Source organism: Anoplopoma fimbria, chromosome 3 (assembly GCF_027596085.1).
Source record: "Anoplopoma fimbria isolate UVic2021 breed Golden Eagle Sablefish chromosome 3, Afim_UVic_2022, whole genome shotgun sequence".
Lineage (NCBI taxonomy): Eukaryota > Metazoa > Chordata > Actinopteri > Perciformes > Anoplopomatidae > Anoplopoma > Anoplopoma fimbria.
In genome coordinates this window covers 2,771,777-2,786,923 of record NC_072451.1, presented here as the reverse complement: position 1 = coordinate 2,786,923, position 15,147 = coordinate 2,771,777, and the positions used below count along the sequence as shown (strand labels likewise).

Sequence of the window (15,147 nt, the reverse complement as noted above, 5' to 3'; positions counted from 1 at the left end):
TCCATATTTTCATCAGCAAACGGAATTTGAAGAGACATTAGTGCTGTAAATTGGGAATCTTCAGAAGAATTTAATCTTTTTCTTTCTGGTAAATGTGATGTCATTAATACCAGTAGTCCATCCGAGGTCTCGGTGATGCAGAACACCATCTGTGTGATAGAATCAGGTGAATAAACCATGACAGCATGGTGGTGTGGTGACGAGGGCGCCCATCCTGCATTCAAACATCCAATTTAAATGTCTCGCCTGTTGTTCCCTTACACCTGTTCATGGTTTTAAATATGGAGACCATAATCCCTTTTTTTTCCACTGATGCAGCCGCAGCATGTGTCTCTTTTCACGCACTACGGTGCTGATTTTAAGGAGGTTTAATGTCACTGAAGCCTTTTTCCTGCAGTGGAGTGGTAGAATATTTGCAGAAACTGTATGGTATCAGTAAGATATATATATATATATATATATATATATATATATACACCTGTGCATGACAGAAAATGTTCAGTTCAACAGACTCTGAGCTCGGGGGTTTTCACAGCAGTACAGTTACAGGAATGCAGTTTCTCCCATCGATCTACAATTAATGTTATTGAATAATGTGTCAAAGTTAAAGAAGCAAAATGCTGTTAATGTTTTATTGTTTCTGCACTAATTAAGAATTAAATTAATGGAACTGTAACAACAGATATATGTTTTTAAATCACTTTTTTTCTGCATTGTTTGTCATTTGCATTTGAATGTTTTTATTCTAAAGAGCTCTGCAACTCCCATTTACTTACTTTTTAAACAGAACAAAAAATGGCGTCATGTTCATCTACCTTCAAGGAAAAGTATTAGTATTATGATGACTGTTATTTAATTTATTTATGTATTTATTGTGCATCAACTGCAGTTCAGGCACATAGTTCAATTGATCAGCCACATAAAGTATTCAGAGCCGAATCAATAATTTACGTCAGAACTCAGACATAATAATTGACCATATAAATTTCTTGCAAACATATTGGTTCTTGGTGCTACCCAGCTACTGTTTTGGGTTGTCATTTTTTTAGGTTATAGATATTTTACCAAATGCAAACTATACTGTGTGACTTAAAATAAATGGGAGCCATTTTTGGGGTTCTTTCGTAAAGCTAAACAAGCAGAAAGTCTGCACATATTGAACCTGTAAATATCTGAAATTATGTTTTTTGTGTCACATAATTCCTCAGATCCTAAATGTTTTAACACACCATACATTAAATCAATTAAATCATCTACTTTCACACAGAAGAAAAACTAATAAGTCATATTTTTCGTTCTGTTCACGTCCGTCTTAGGTCAACTTAATAGAAGGAGACAGTCTGGTATGACTCAGCTGTTATTTACTGGTGCAGAGCTGTTATTTTCTGGAAAGGGTTGTTTTGGTGCGTCACAATGAAAAATATCTGAAGGCGATGCCGTTTTGTTTTGCAGGAGGTCGAGGCTCTTTTTAAAGGGGACAACTTACCCAAGTTCATCAACTGTGAATTTGCCTACAACGACAACTGGTTCATCACCTTTGAATCAGAAGCAGACGCACAACAGGTAAGAAAAAGTGACCAGATGATATATTTCTTATTCTGCTTTGTTAGATCAGGAGGATGAGGGTGAAATTTATAGATTACATCAACCACTAATAATAATAAATATATAACCTCAAACAAGTGATACCACTAAACAATCAATGCAGTGAGACAGGAGCCCATTATACATTTCAATCCACTTCATATTTATGGGGCAAATATTCACAGAAAAAGCTTTTCAATTTACAAGATTAAATTGGTAAATTTAAAAAATAAATAATAATAAAAACAAATATTCTCTAAGATTATAAAATTGAAAATTTAAGAGAAAACAATCTAAATTCTCTGGGGTTTAAGTCATACATTTAAAAGAAAACAACTTGAATATTCTCTGACATTATAAAGTCATACATTTTCTGAGAAAAACTTAAATATTTTCTGAGATTAAAGTCATAACTTTATGAGATTTATATATATATTTTTTTAATTTATATATATATACACATTTTTATATTTCTATTATTTATATATATATATTAATATACACCACACCAGATGCTGCCTAATCAAATTATACTCGTGATTTTAGTCAAAAATCACAGCTTCATCATCAGCATAGAGGAGACTTTGAAGCTGGGACCTCTTCAGAGGAAAAAAAACATCCTGATTTGTGCAATTGTTTCTTGTAAATCTACAACTTTAATCTCCCTCAGCTCATTATTATTATGTTTTACCTACATTAACCTTAATGTGCCGTTGTCCCAGTTTTTCCTTTGATGTACTCCTTTGTTTTATTTACCCAACATTATTTGACTAATTGCAATGCTATTAATATCATACTTGGGTGTAGGTGAATGAAGTTGGCTTTCATTTGTCTGTTTCTGGCATTTAAACACACAATGTTGTTCCCTTTCTCTTGATAAAGGCATATCAGTATCTCCGTGAGGAGGTGAAGACTTTCCAAGGGAAGCCTATTAAGGTAAGTTTCATTACGTTACATAACTGTGTGTTGTATTGAGACATTTGTCCAAAAAGATTTACGATTATTGTTGCGTGTAACGACAAATAATGACCCCAGATCACACTAAACATCCAAAAATACTGCATCCAAAACCTCTTGTAGAGACAGTCTTGTAAATGATATACAAACTGAATAAACATATATTTATCACCCACTTTTTTGTTAACAATAATTTATATAGAAAGAGAAAATCATAAACTTATTATTATGAACTTTGGTCAGTTTTTGCACAATTTCAGGAAACAACATTTCTAAATTCACCCCCTAAATCCAATTTATCTTTTTGTTCATTTCACACACGTAAACATCCGTCTGTCTGTGGGAGCTTTTTTTATTTTTTCTGATAAGACTACCTCGTCAAAGTCAGTTTAAAGTTTAATTTAAGCACATTTATGCCTCCACAAAGTCTTACAAGTTGAATTCTCCCTCGTGAGGAACATGGCAAAGATGTCCTTCCTCGTGCATAATTAATCAGCGTCAGGAAAAAAAACGCACATCAAGGTTTTCAGCCGAGGACCTTCAAATCTCAGACCTTCACTTAAGAAGGTTCATGCAGAGGTGACAAGCGCGTCACATGATTAAGTAGTTCCGCTAATGTATGAAAATCCACATTAACACCGTGGAGGAACATTCTGTCTTCTTCTTCATCTCATTTATACAAAGAGCTGGTTCTTTCATGTGATACTTTTATTTACACTCAATGAAAACGTTCAATTGTAGAACACAAAACTAACTTCCGAGTCTGAGCCACATCGACTGATAAACTCTACACATGTTGTACAAAATTAAAATTTCGTTGCTGACAGGACGGAGGAAGGTTGTGCTGTTGAAATATTGTTTTTGGATACTGCTTATCTATGGTGTTGGGTGTATTCAAGATGATTGTAATTTACATTTTTTATGTATCTGCTTTTATCCAGAAGTCTTGTAAATCCTGCAGAAAGCGATTTTCAGCTTTAAAGCAGTAGATTGCTTAAATTCAGGTCAAAACATTAATAAACCTTTATCAGGCAGTTTGTTTGCTATTAGGTGTTAAAGAAAAAACGCATGACACAAAAGCATATTCAATAAAAATAACTATTAAGAAAAGAAAAAGACAGATTAAGGAGTTAAAATCAAATACTTTTACAACAAAAGCACGTCTGCAGACAAATTGATTGAATTGACTACTGATTTCTTTACTTCTGTTCATGACATTTACTGTTAACCTGTTTAAATTTCTGGCTTTATTGTACATTTCTGCCTTTTATTGACAATCCTTTTTGTTTATAAAATAATCCTTTAAATCCCAAAGCGGGGAAATTTGCAGGATTACAGCAGCAAAGTGGAGAGTGCAAACAAACAAGAGACATAAGTAGAAAAACAAGATCAAAACAAGTATAATAAATAAGTAATCACACAGAAAAGGTATACTAAATAAGTCAAAAAACATGAAAAAGTAAAATATGATATTTGCACTCTATACGTTTGTGCTCTTTCCTACTTTGCACTGCAACAATTTCCCTCAGGATTAATAAAGTTCTATCTTATCTCATCATCAAATGACTTTTACTTAAGAAGGAATAAATTGCTTCTTTACACACAAGTTTGCAGAAGAAGAATATAAATGTATAAATGCATCTCTCTCTCTCTCCACCAGGCGAGGATAAAGGCGAAGGCGATCGCCATCAACACTTTCATGCCAAAGAACGGTTACCGGCCAGTGGAGGTGAACCCGTACGCCCAGCAGCGCTACACCTCCTACTACATCCCGCCGGTTTACAGCCCGCAGCAGCAGTTCCCCCTGTACAGCCTCATCACGCCGCAGGGATGGTCGGCCACACACAGCTTCATCGACCCCACGCTGGTGAGAGACAGAAAGACTACAAACAATGAAACTTATGAGTGTTAATTCGAAAATGTTGAGAAATATGGGATCGTTGAAGACAAGGAAGTGATATTTAATTAGTCAGCTGTTTGTTAAAATGGTGTCGAGACACGTTTACTTTTTCATTCTCACTTAACGTCTGGATATAAAGGGTCTAATTCACTGCTGACATTTACATTTCACCGTAGTTTTAAGTATTTAAGACAATGTTTTGATTTCTTGTCATCTGGTCCCTTAAATGTACATTAAAACAATTTACTGTCCTTTTTTAAAACTTTTTATTTATAGGTTCACATCCAGTCTTTTAAGCTGAATATAAACTAGTTGTGAATATTGTTTTTTTTTTAATTTGTTCTCAGAATTAAACACATTAGTATCTTGTTACTGCCTCACAGAATTGGTTGGTTTCAATACTATATCTGTATTTATTTCCAAACATTTCCTCATAACCTTTGCTCACTTAGTATCGTCTTTTTGCCTTGATGTTTGCACAGCTGGTGACTCGTTTTATCTTTCTGTTCTCCAGGTTGCACCGTTTCACAACAACCAGTTCATCAATGGATTTACCACATCGCACAGTTTCAAACCAGCGACGTCCCCGCTCACCGTCAGACACTACTCGCCCAGGAACAGGTTCGTTTCTGTGGCTTCTTCACCTTTTAACAGGAAAAAGTGTCAGAAAACGAGCATCGTCTGATTCTGCTAGTAGAAAATGTTGTGTTTTTGGCACTACTCTAAACCTGAGTGGCCTTTTCCTTGGCCGCTCACAAAGGTGACTAGTTGTGCTAGATCATAACTTGTTATAACTGGGGTTTCTTGGCAATTTTCCCAAGTTTCTCCTTTAAAGCAAGACACAATATTCAGAGCAATAACTTTGAGTGCAAAAAATGCATGGATACAGGAAATTAGAAACTTTGAAAGAGTTTGAAAACTTTTTTTAATAAATGTGCAGCTGAGAAAAAAAGAAAATGTTGTATTTTGTTGTAAAGCTGCTGTATTTGCTTCAAATACACATGCTTTTTATTGAAATTTTCTGGCAAAATCTGATATTTTGTATCCGTCTTACAATGAAATTCTGAATTTTATTAGATCACATCGTTGAAATGTGTTCAAATGTCTGAATAGTGTTTTTGCCGAGTCATTTTTTCCACACCTTTCTGACTGAAATGTTCCCGTCTTCCTGCAGGAATCACAGTAAACCTCACTTGAGGCCGAGCATCCCGACGGTGGATCGCAGCGCGGGGCTCCTGGACAACCCGGGCCTTTTTCCCAGCTTCCCCAGCGAGAGGCTCAACGGGGTCCGCAGCAGTCCGCCGACACGACTCCCCACCAGCCAGCCCAGAACCCGGTTACCCTCCACCGCAGCCTTCCCCCGCAGGGACACCGTCGGCACGGGCCGAGTGACCGAGCCCACGACCCCGGACTACTCCCTGGGTATCGGCCGAGGAAGGTAGGGCTGAATGCAGAAGTACTGCTTTGTACCACGAAACACTGCTGTGGTACAACGATCTTGTGAGCGTCAACAGTAGGCCCTTTGAATATAACTTTATTGACAATTGACTATCTGATTGTTACACTAAACCTGCTGTAAAAAGTTCACATCGGTTCACAGTTTCTAAACTATTCTGTTTATAAGCTTTAGTTTCACCAAAGTAATGACCATTGTTTTGGTCTCTGATCCCCAAAAACTTTTGTATTTCGTTATTTTTATTTTTTTAAAAGAAAAGAAAAAGGGTTCAAATGCTTCCCTGAGCATTACTTCCAAATTAGTAAATCTGGAAAGTTGAGCTTAAAAAAACCAAAACATATATTCATTTATTCAGAAAAGAAACATACTGTCTTTGACTGTATTGAATATATACTTTTTTGTTTTACATTTTAAGCTTCTATTGAAGTTTTTAAAGAAAAGTTTTGAAAGTCTGTCATCATATTTTATGACATCATGACCCTAGAAAAAAACAAAAACAGAAAATAATCCTCGAACAAAATCCTCAATTTAAATAAAGTGATTTACAGGATTAAACTATTTTTTTTTATTAAATACCCTTTCTTTATTGACTAAAACACATCAGTACTGTGGGATAAAACTGTTTTTAGACCCGAGTGAACGAGTTGTTTTTGAAACGCTAAACGCCAACAAATATGGTTTGAAGCAGAATATTTCGTTGGATCAAAACATATTGTGACATTTTGAAATGACGAGTATCTTTTTTCATTAAATTTTGACTTTTGGACATTATAACGAGTGGGAAACAATTATATAATGTTAATGATATAAATTTAGGTCGGTCTTTATCTGCAAATGGGAAGAAATACCTGCTTTAAACACAATGATCAGACACCTGACAGCAGTTACACCTGCTTGAACCATGTACATTTTATTTTATGTTATTTAACAGTAAGAAAAAAGAGGAGAAAGATGATCTCTCTATGAGATAACTTAAAAAAAAAAAAACACTCTTCATTAACAATTTAACACAACTTAACTGCATTAACAGTTAAAATGATGTCATTCTGAGACATAAAACGTTAACTTAAACACTGATAATACTTTAAAATACGGTTAACGCGATGGGGAATATTTATTTTAAGTCATTGTCTCAGATAGAACGGATGTTTGTAAAATTGAAGTATTCTCTTTCTTAAAGGAAAAATGTTTCTACTTCTAGGAAAAAGAGGGACGAAAAGTTTACAGTAAGTACTTTTTTTATTGTCTTCCTTGTTATTCCAGTGTAGCTTTGGTATGATTTTACCTTCCTTTTTATGGAGAGACTAATAGAAAGCTGTTCTAGTTCCTAAGTTGTTTCTTCTTCCCTCCTCCACCTCTTGAGTTTTTGTGCTGACTCTCTGTGTTTGTTGCCGTCGCGTAGAGAGTGACGCCTCAGTCGCCGCCTCCTCCCCCCAAACCCCCGTCTCCGAGCTTCGAGCTGGGTCTCTCCAGCTTCCCCCCCCTGCCCGGAGCGGCCGGCCAGCTCAAGACCGACGACGTGTTCGACAACCGGCTGGCCAGCAGCGTCGTCATCGGTAACGCCAAGGAACGGGTAAGAACTTCTCCTGAAAACAGAGCTGGGTGTGTTTGTTCTGTATATCACGTCAATGTTTCTTAAAGGGACAGTGACGTCAGTTTTAGTGGTTTTGGTTTCCAAGCATGTCAAAGAACTACGGTGGCCTACAGGTAAAGAGAGGTGTCTTTAGGAATTTATCATAACTAATAGCTGCTCTTATATTGTCTATCTTTAAATACCAGGTCTCCTACATAGATGTAAATTATTTATATGTAAATACTTCTTCTAAGCTAAAGGAAAACATAACTATTCTTAGTTTCGGGTGATTTTACACTGATTAAATCATGAATATTATACCACTTTCATAAATACACTTAAAACTTATCTATTTAAATCTCTTGTTGTTGTTTTGTTTATTTCTGTTATAATGTCATCTTTCTGCCTTGTTTACATTGTTATTTATTTTATTGTTTCTGTCTTTACCATTTAAAGTACCTTTTTAAAGCACTATACAAATAAAATGTATTATCAGAATCAGCTTTTTTGGCCATGTATGCATAAGCTCACTAATACAAACAAATAGACAAATAAATAATACAAAAAAACAGGGAGATCCAAGAGGAACAAAGAATAAACATTCAACTGGTATGTACAACATGAAATGTAAGAATGCAAAAGTATATACATCAACACAAAAACACAAAAAACAACGACAATGAAATTTAGATACATTATATTCAATCCCTTTTCAAATATATAACCCTTTAAAATTCAGTATTTAGGTTTCTGCAGTTGAGTACAGCAGTAAAAGCTGCAGAAAATACCTTCCCTCAGTATTTACGTAGTATAAAAGAAACTGATAATAATACTACAACACCCACAACACCTTGCTTCACTCTTAAACCTTCTTCCTGTTTGCAGAATGTAAGTGCCGATTCCAGTTCTGGAGGAGGTCTCTCTCCAGCGGGCCCCAAAGAGCCACATCGGTCCTCCGCCTCCCCGATGCCCACGAGCTTCCAGCCCTCGACGACCACCCCGACGACGACCCCGACAACCCAGGCCTCAGCGCCGACCATGACCCCGGCCTCCGGCCCACCACACAGTCCCGCCCCCTCCCTCCCAGCAGCGTAAGAACCAACCTGTCAGAGTTGAATCTGAAGTGTAGCTCAGGGTCTGTAAGTTCTTTAATCAGCTGTTGTAGGTTTGGCAGGTGAGCTTTTTACTACACTAAATACTTATTTACTACATTACTGCAGTGCACATGCAGATCTGTAATCCCTCACATGTCAAGCATCATGTTTTACCAAGAACTTGAATTTCACAAAAGAAAAAAGGGAGCAAATATAACTTCTAGAGTTCCCCGATCATGTTTTTTGCTGCTGATACTGATTTCTGATCATTGATGATCCATATTGGCAGATACAGATCCATTTGTTGTTTGTATACAGTAGCTGGTCTACAAGGATCCAAACTATTCTATATTTTTTTTGCCAACGTCCTAAAAATCTTTTTAACCCTCTAAAGTCAGTTAAACATAAAAAAAATTGAAATATTACCCTTTAACTTGTTATGATTTATAGTGTTTTTTTATTCTTCATAAAAACACAATTCAAATGATAAGGAAATAAAATATTGTATTTTTATTGACACTAAATAATACAATAATAATAATTTATCTCTAATATCTATTTATATTAATGTGAAAACATCTTCTTCAATCAACTGGATTTATTCAAGTTTATCACCAACACTACAATTTACAGATTTCATGTGAACACATCATGATAACGTTAGAATTTACCTTCACCCAATACTCATTTTCACTGAACAGAGCCTACAATGTAACATTATCAGAGATCAGAGACTAGAAAAGCATAAATGAAGTCCTGATCTCATATTTTACTGAATATTTGAGGATAACGATCGTCGCGACGCTATTTTTAAAGAATGTAGCTCTTCTCCACCATTATTTCTTCGACACAGACTTCCTGAGTGCTTTTATAATCACGTATTTCAGACACGAGTCCGTCCTGCTGTTTTTGTTTCGCCGTCCTTTTTCACCATTTGCTTTGTTTGACGTTGCCTGCTTGTGTTGTGTTCGTTTCAGGGAGGTGAAGGTGACGGAGGTGAAGCCGAAGGAGGTGCAGTTGTCCGTGGAGCGAGTCCCCGGCACTCTGTCCACCGCGAGCAAATCAGTGCAAGTCAACGGCGCCGCCACAGTCAGTATTGATTTCTTCTTTACCCTTATCCTTTTTTTTCTTTAAAACGCTCACCTCCTCTCAGACAAATCAATCTCATCATGAACAAAGGAAGGGAAATTAATTACTCTTTAATTCTGCAGCGTCTCGTATTGATTTTGATTACGGACGTGTCAACTCCTGGGGAAACAAAGGTTGTGCTTTCAGGAATAAGTCTTAAAAATATTTACTTTCAACAGCTGCAAGGACAGTTTTTATTATTTAGAATTTATTTAATTTACTACTAAGGTTCCTGAAGAAAACGATGTCTCTTTAAGGAACAACAAACCTCTGCTTCAGTAAAGGTGAAGCTCCACTCAGCCTTATCTTTTTTAAGCATTGCAGTAAAACAGAGTGATAAACCTGCAGCTGATGAAACGGGGTGATAGAAAGACGACTGCAGACTTTTGTGTAGGTGTGAACAGAAACACCCAGATGAGATGATAAACGAAACGGAAAGTTAAATACTGTTTGAACACCAAATGAGGAACCTCTGAGGGGGGGAGGGAGAGAGAGAGAAGAAAGAGAAAAGGAAAGGAGAGAAAGAGACAAGGAAAGGAAGAGAGAAAGAGAGAAACAAGGAAAAGAGAGAGAAACAAGGAAAAGAGAGAGAAACAAGGAAAAGAGAGAGAGAAACAAGGAAAGGAGAGAGAGACAAAGAAGGAAAGGAGAGAGACAAGGAAAGGAGAGAGAGAGAGACAAGGAAAGGAAGAGAGAAAGGAAAGAGAGAAACAAGGAAAGGAAGAGAAACAAGGAAAGGAGCTTCCATCGAGAGACAAGAAGAAAGGAGAGAGAGATTTAAGAGAGACAAGGAAAGGAGAGAGAGACAGACAAGGAAAGGAGAGAGAGAGATTTCGAAAGAGAGCGGTAGGAAAGGAGAGAGAGAATTCCCTGATAAAACATAGTATAGATGGTCGTAAAACAAAGAACCTCATCACTAAAATATATATATATATCCCTATTATTATTATTATTATATATATATTTTTTATCTTTTTCTTGAGAAAAGTCTACGTCAGATTAATGCTGCAGAATAAATCCTGTTATAGATAACCAGACTTTTAGAGGATGATGTTCTGCTGCAGAATGTTTCACTGACTGTTGTGTTGTTGTTGTTGTTTTCCCACCAGGAGCTGAGGAAGCCGTCCTACGCTGAGATCTGCCAGCGGGTGAAGGATTTCCCGACGTCACAGCAACCGCCGACCCCCAAGGAAGCCAAGCCAGCCTGCTCCGCCCCCGCAGGCGAGGACAGGAAGTGCCCCGACGCCGCCACCCCGACGGGGAGGCCAAGGCCAGAGAGACTTACCCCGCCGCCTCCTCCTCCAAACCCGGAGCCGTCAGACCCCCGAGGGAGACTCGGAGGCCGGCCGGGCGGTGGGCCTCCCCGCCCCCACCCAGGGAAAAACCCCAGCAGAGATCCCCACCCGACCCCGCCCAAGTCCCCGCAGTAGGGCGAGTCCTCCAACCCCCCACCACCACCGCCGCCGCCGCCACTACGCTCCACAGATGCGTTTAAAAAAAAAAAAAAAAAGGAAATATAAGTCAGGGCTACTCAATACTTATATCCCAGAATCACCAGTCACACACAGGAAACAGAGGACGCCTTCTTTTCTGGATCAGGGCTTGCAGACAAAAAGCACTTTACTGTGCATGTAGAGCACCGTCGCATTCATTTTATCCTTATTTATTTGCTTTTTCGTTTTATTTCCGTTTTATTTCTCCTTTTTATTTTACGTTTGCATAACTAGTAGTTGTGTCGGCCTTTACCTCGGCACAGACAACACTGAAATTTATTCATTCTGTTCGAATGGCCTTGTGCGATTAAATTAGTCAGCCCCGACCTCTTCCTCCCCTCCTCCTCCCCCAGTGGATGATGGGAAAGCGTGCGTACAACAGACTCCACCTTGTCTGCATGTCGAGTGGCACCGTTGTGCGACTTCATGTAGCTTAATTATGGGTCGTAATCAGCTGATGTGTTTTTTTTAATACATTCAAATCCATATGCAAGACTTAACATCTCAATCTCATCAAGACTCGGATCCTTTTGGTGTCAATCGCCTCTAACTGATTTTTTTTTTGCAGATTTAGCTTCACTTGATGTCATTTTCTTGACGTTTTTTTGTGTGTTTTCAAACAGCTCAGCTTTGTCCTGCGGTTTATCGCTACGGTTACTCGATTGATTTCTTCCTCCGATCATTTTCTCTGTAAAGAATCACCTCGCTCTGTTCTGTTGTTGTTGTTTTGTTTTCTACTGTATGCTAACATTGCTAACAGGCTAGCTGTGTTGCATAGCTTGTATCTAACGGCCGTTCTTTTTGTTGTTGTTTGTTTTTTTAGCGTCGGATAAGAACGGCATGCGAATACCTGCAAACGTTTTTTGCTCTAAGACAAATTAGGTGGAAGATTTTTTTGTTTAGTTGCTCGCGGTGAAGACGTTTAATGAATCAGGGGGGAAGCTTACATTTTCTTGGCATTGCATTTTAAGGGATAAGCAGAGCAAGCTCTCCTCTCATTTCCTATATTTAAAAAAACTGTGGAATAAAACGTTATCAGCAGGCACATACTGTCAGATGAAGAGGCACGGCCGACACGTTTAAAAATCCAGCTGTGACGATTAAAAACGGCTGCTTGTTGTCGGAAGCGGTTCGGTTTTGGACGCATGAAATCAGATGCTCGGTCTGTTTTTGTCTCTGTGACGGGTAAGTTAACCATCATGTAGAGGAGGATCTGCTGAAACAACGTGACAAAAAGTGTTATGTTTCCTGCGTAAAATGCACCAAAAGCGTTTGTAGTTCTGGTGCAGAGAGGCGACGCTGGGATCTTCTTCTCCTCTAGATATGGTGCTAGACGTCGAACCCTGTTACTCACCCGATAATTAGAAAACACTTGAGTTACATCAACAGAACTTCATTTGCACTCTTTTTTTTTTTTTTTTTTTCAGACTTTAGCAGCGTAAAAAAGGGAATTGAAAAATGCAAAATTCGTTTTTTCCAGAAGCAAATCAACTCTGCAGTTCAAATCTCGCTGAAGCCTTTTTTGTTTTTTGTGTTTTTGTTGTTGTGCCTTGTGGACGCCTGTTGAACACACTGTGGTGAAGGACGGACGTTTTTTTGTGTGTTTCAGCGTCACGTGACTTTTTGTGACGGCTCGTTTTGCGGATGCTAATTTAGATTTTTTGCTGAAGGAGTTTTTATGGGCGTGCAGTGGTTTTGGATTTCTGTATCAGTGAGGATTTTCATTGAAAGAGTGCTTGTGAAATCTAGAAAGTGAGACGGTTGAAAAGAATGTTTTTGCTAAAAAAAAACTAAACAAATGAAGGTAAATAAAGAGTGGGGTTTGGTTGTTGTTTTTTTTGGAATGTAGTTGGATGTTGGAGCGTGAACGGGATTTTGTTGGGAGTCTGACGTGAACGGTGTCGAATCAAACATCCTTTAAAGATTAAAGTGTTTAACAGACGAGAGCGAGAAACGGTCTTGTGAAAATCCATCCTCTGGGGGTGAAGATGTTCAGCTTCCACCTCCGTCTTCCTCAGCGTCGAGTCTTTTTTGTTTTCCTCTCAGCATGCTCCCCTCGTCGGTTTCTTCTAGTTCCAGATTGCACACTTTGATTTGGGTTGTTTCTATATATATTTATAAAAAGAAAAAAAGGAAAAGATTTGGCCAAAGCACATGGTTCTTCTTACTGCTTCACTCCTGTGATCTTGGAGTCAAATCGCACCTGACGGAGGCTAAAATTTAAAAGCACAGAGCGTAAAAAGGAAAACCAACCTTTTACGTCACCAGGATGCTAATGCGAAGCCACCACACACATTCAGGCTCAGTTGGGACTTAATCGAGGCGGATTCTTGGACGGAGGGCTGTTTGTTCTGGGAAGGCTGGAGGAACATTTTCACTCCTTCGTCAGAGTGAAGTAGCAAGAATTCAGATGCAGGGAGGAAAAAACATGTAGAAGTTTATTCTTTTGGTTCGGGAGGTCTGTCTTCTGTAGCAGCCACTTTGGCAGATAACCAACCAAGTCTGGATGTTTTACCGGATTCTAGAAATGTAATCGGGTGGTGAAATGATATACGAGTTTTGAAATGATAGAACTGCAATTATGAAACGTTTGGGGGGGGCGTACCAGACTTGAGGTGTTTTTTAGTTTTTGTTCCCTCCCTGATAATAAGTCGAGTTTAATCTCTTTTTTTTTTTTTTTTTTTTTTTTTTAAGTTGTCACCTCAGATGCAAAACACCCGTAAAATAAAAATAAAAAACACTGTACTATACACACTGTCTGTTTTTCGAGGGGAAACAAACCTACGTGACGCGAGACCTCGCATGTCTCGCCAAAGTCTTCCTGCAACAAGAAGCATTCTGGGTAATCCCACTAGGAGAAAAACAGCCCATCTGGAGAAGGTGGAAGCTTCATTTGAATAAAAAAAAAAAAAACTTCCTGCTCATAGCTGCTTCTGATTTGGACGCAAAATCTTGAATTTGCTAAAAAAAATGATATATTTTTTTGGATTCTTTTTTTTTGAAGGACTGAGATGCACTTGGATGGGTCGATTTAATTTTATTTTTCTCATCGGTGGAAATGGTAAAAGATGAAAATGTACCATATCCACTTATTTATAAACCAATGCTGTTTATTATTCCATGAGAAATATCGTTAAGTTTTCTTTTTAGGGAGAAGAAAATAGAGACGCATCGAGATCTCTATTTCTATATATATATATCTATATAAATAGATATATATAGATCTATATATATATAAGAAAATTGTAAAAAAAAAAATAATAATTCCATCCAGTGTTTGAGAAACTTGAATTTTATTTAAACTTGAAAATGACTTTGCCTTAACTTTTCTACAAGACAAGCATAGAGTTTATTTCTTTTCACACAAAAAAAATCCCCAAAATGTTAACGAAACGTGACACGTGGAAAATATTTAGTGGGACGTTACAAGTCTTACTGAAAAGAGAGAGAGAGCGAGAGAGAGAGTACAAATCTAGCAGCGTTTTCTTTCTTTCCCCCCCTTTTTTTTGTAAAATGTACGAAAAATAATCGTTTTGATTGTTTGTTGTTTTTGTTTCTTGTAGTTTCAGGTTGTTTTTTTGGGGTGGGGGGGGAACATAAACCTTGTAAATGCAAAACTAGTCAATACTGTATTAAATTTGTGCACTTTGAAGTGTGTGCTTTGCTTGTACAGTTGTAAATACTCAGAAAAATATAAGAGGTACCTTAAAAATGATTATAAAAAAAATATATTGATCTTGTTGAACTATTAATGTCGCTATCGAGCTGGATGTAGGATTTAAAAAAAAACAAAAAAAGTTAATTGTTGTGCTTTTTGGAAATATTTTTCTTTAACGTTTTTTAGTTTGGGTGTGCAGAGTTTGAATTCTGCTCCTCTGCAGGGCAGCTTGTCTGATTGTACATTTTTTTTTTGTTTGTCTTTCATTCCATTTTTTTTCGTACCTGTGTGGTCGGTTGCACCT

General features: G+C 37.6%; 1 protein-coding gene across 1 annotated transcript in view; it reads left to right on the top strand.

Annotated features, from left to right (window-relative positions):
- Positions 1–11,122, top strand: part of larp4b (La ribonucleoprotein 4B) — a 37,491-nt gene extending 26,369 nt beyond the window's left edge. The window contains 12 exon segments of the mRNA XM_054596272.1: positions 1,453–1,563; positions 2,467–2,520; positions 4,202–4,408; positions 4,956–5,062; positions 5,616–5,879; positions 7,078–7,123; positions 7,300–7,470; positions 8,356–8,561; positions 9,542–9,653; positions 10,802–10,946; positions 10,949–11,057; positions 11,059–11,122. Of these exon segments, the coding sequence (XP_054452247.1) occupies positions 1,453–1,563; positions 2,467–2,520; positions 4,202–4,408; positions 4,956–5,062; positions 5,616–5,879; positions 7,078–7,123; positions 7,300–7,470; positions 8,356–8,561; positions 9,542–9,653; positions 10,802–10,946; positions 10,949–11,057; positions 11,059–11,122 (1,596 nt within the window).
- Positions 11,123–15,147: the final 4,025 nt, after the last annotated feature.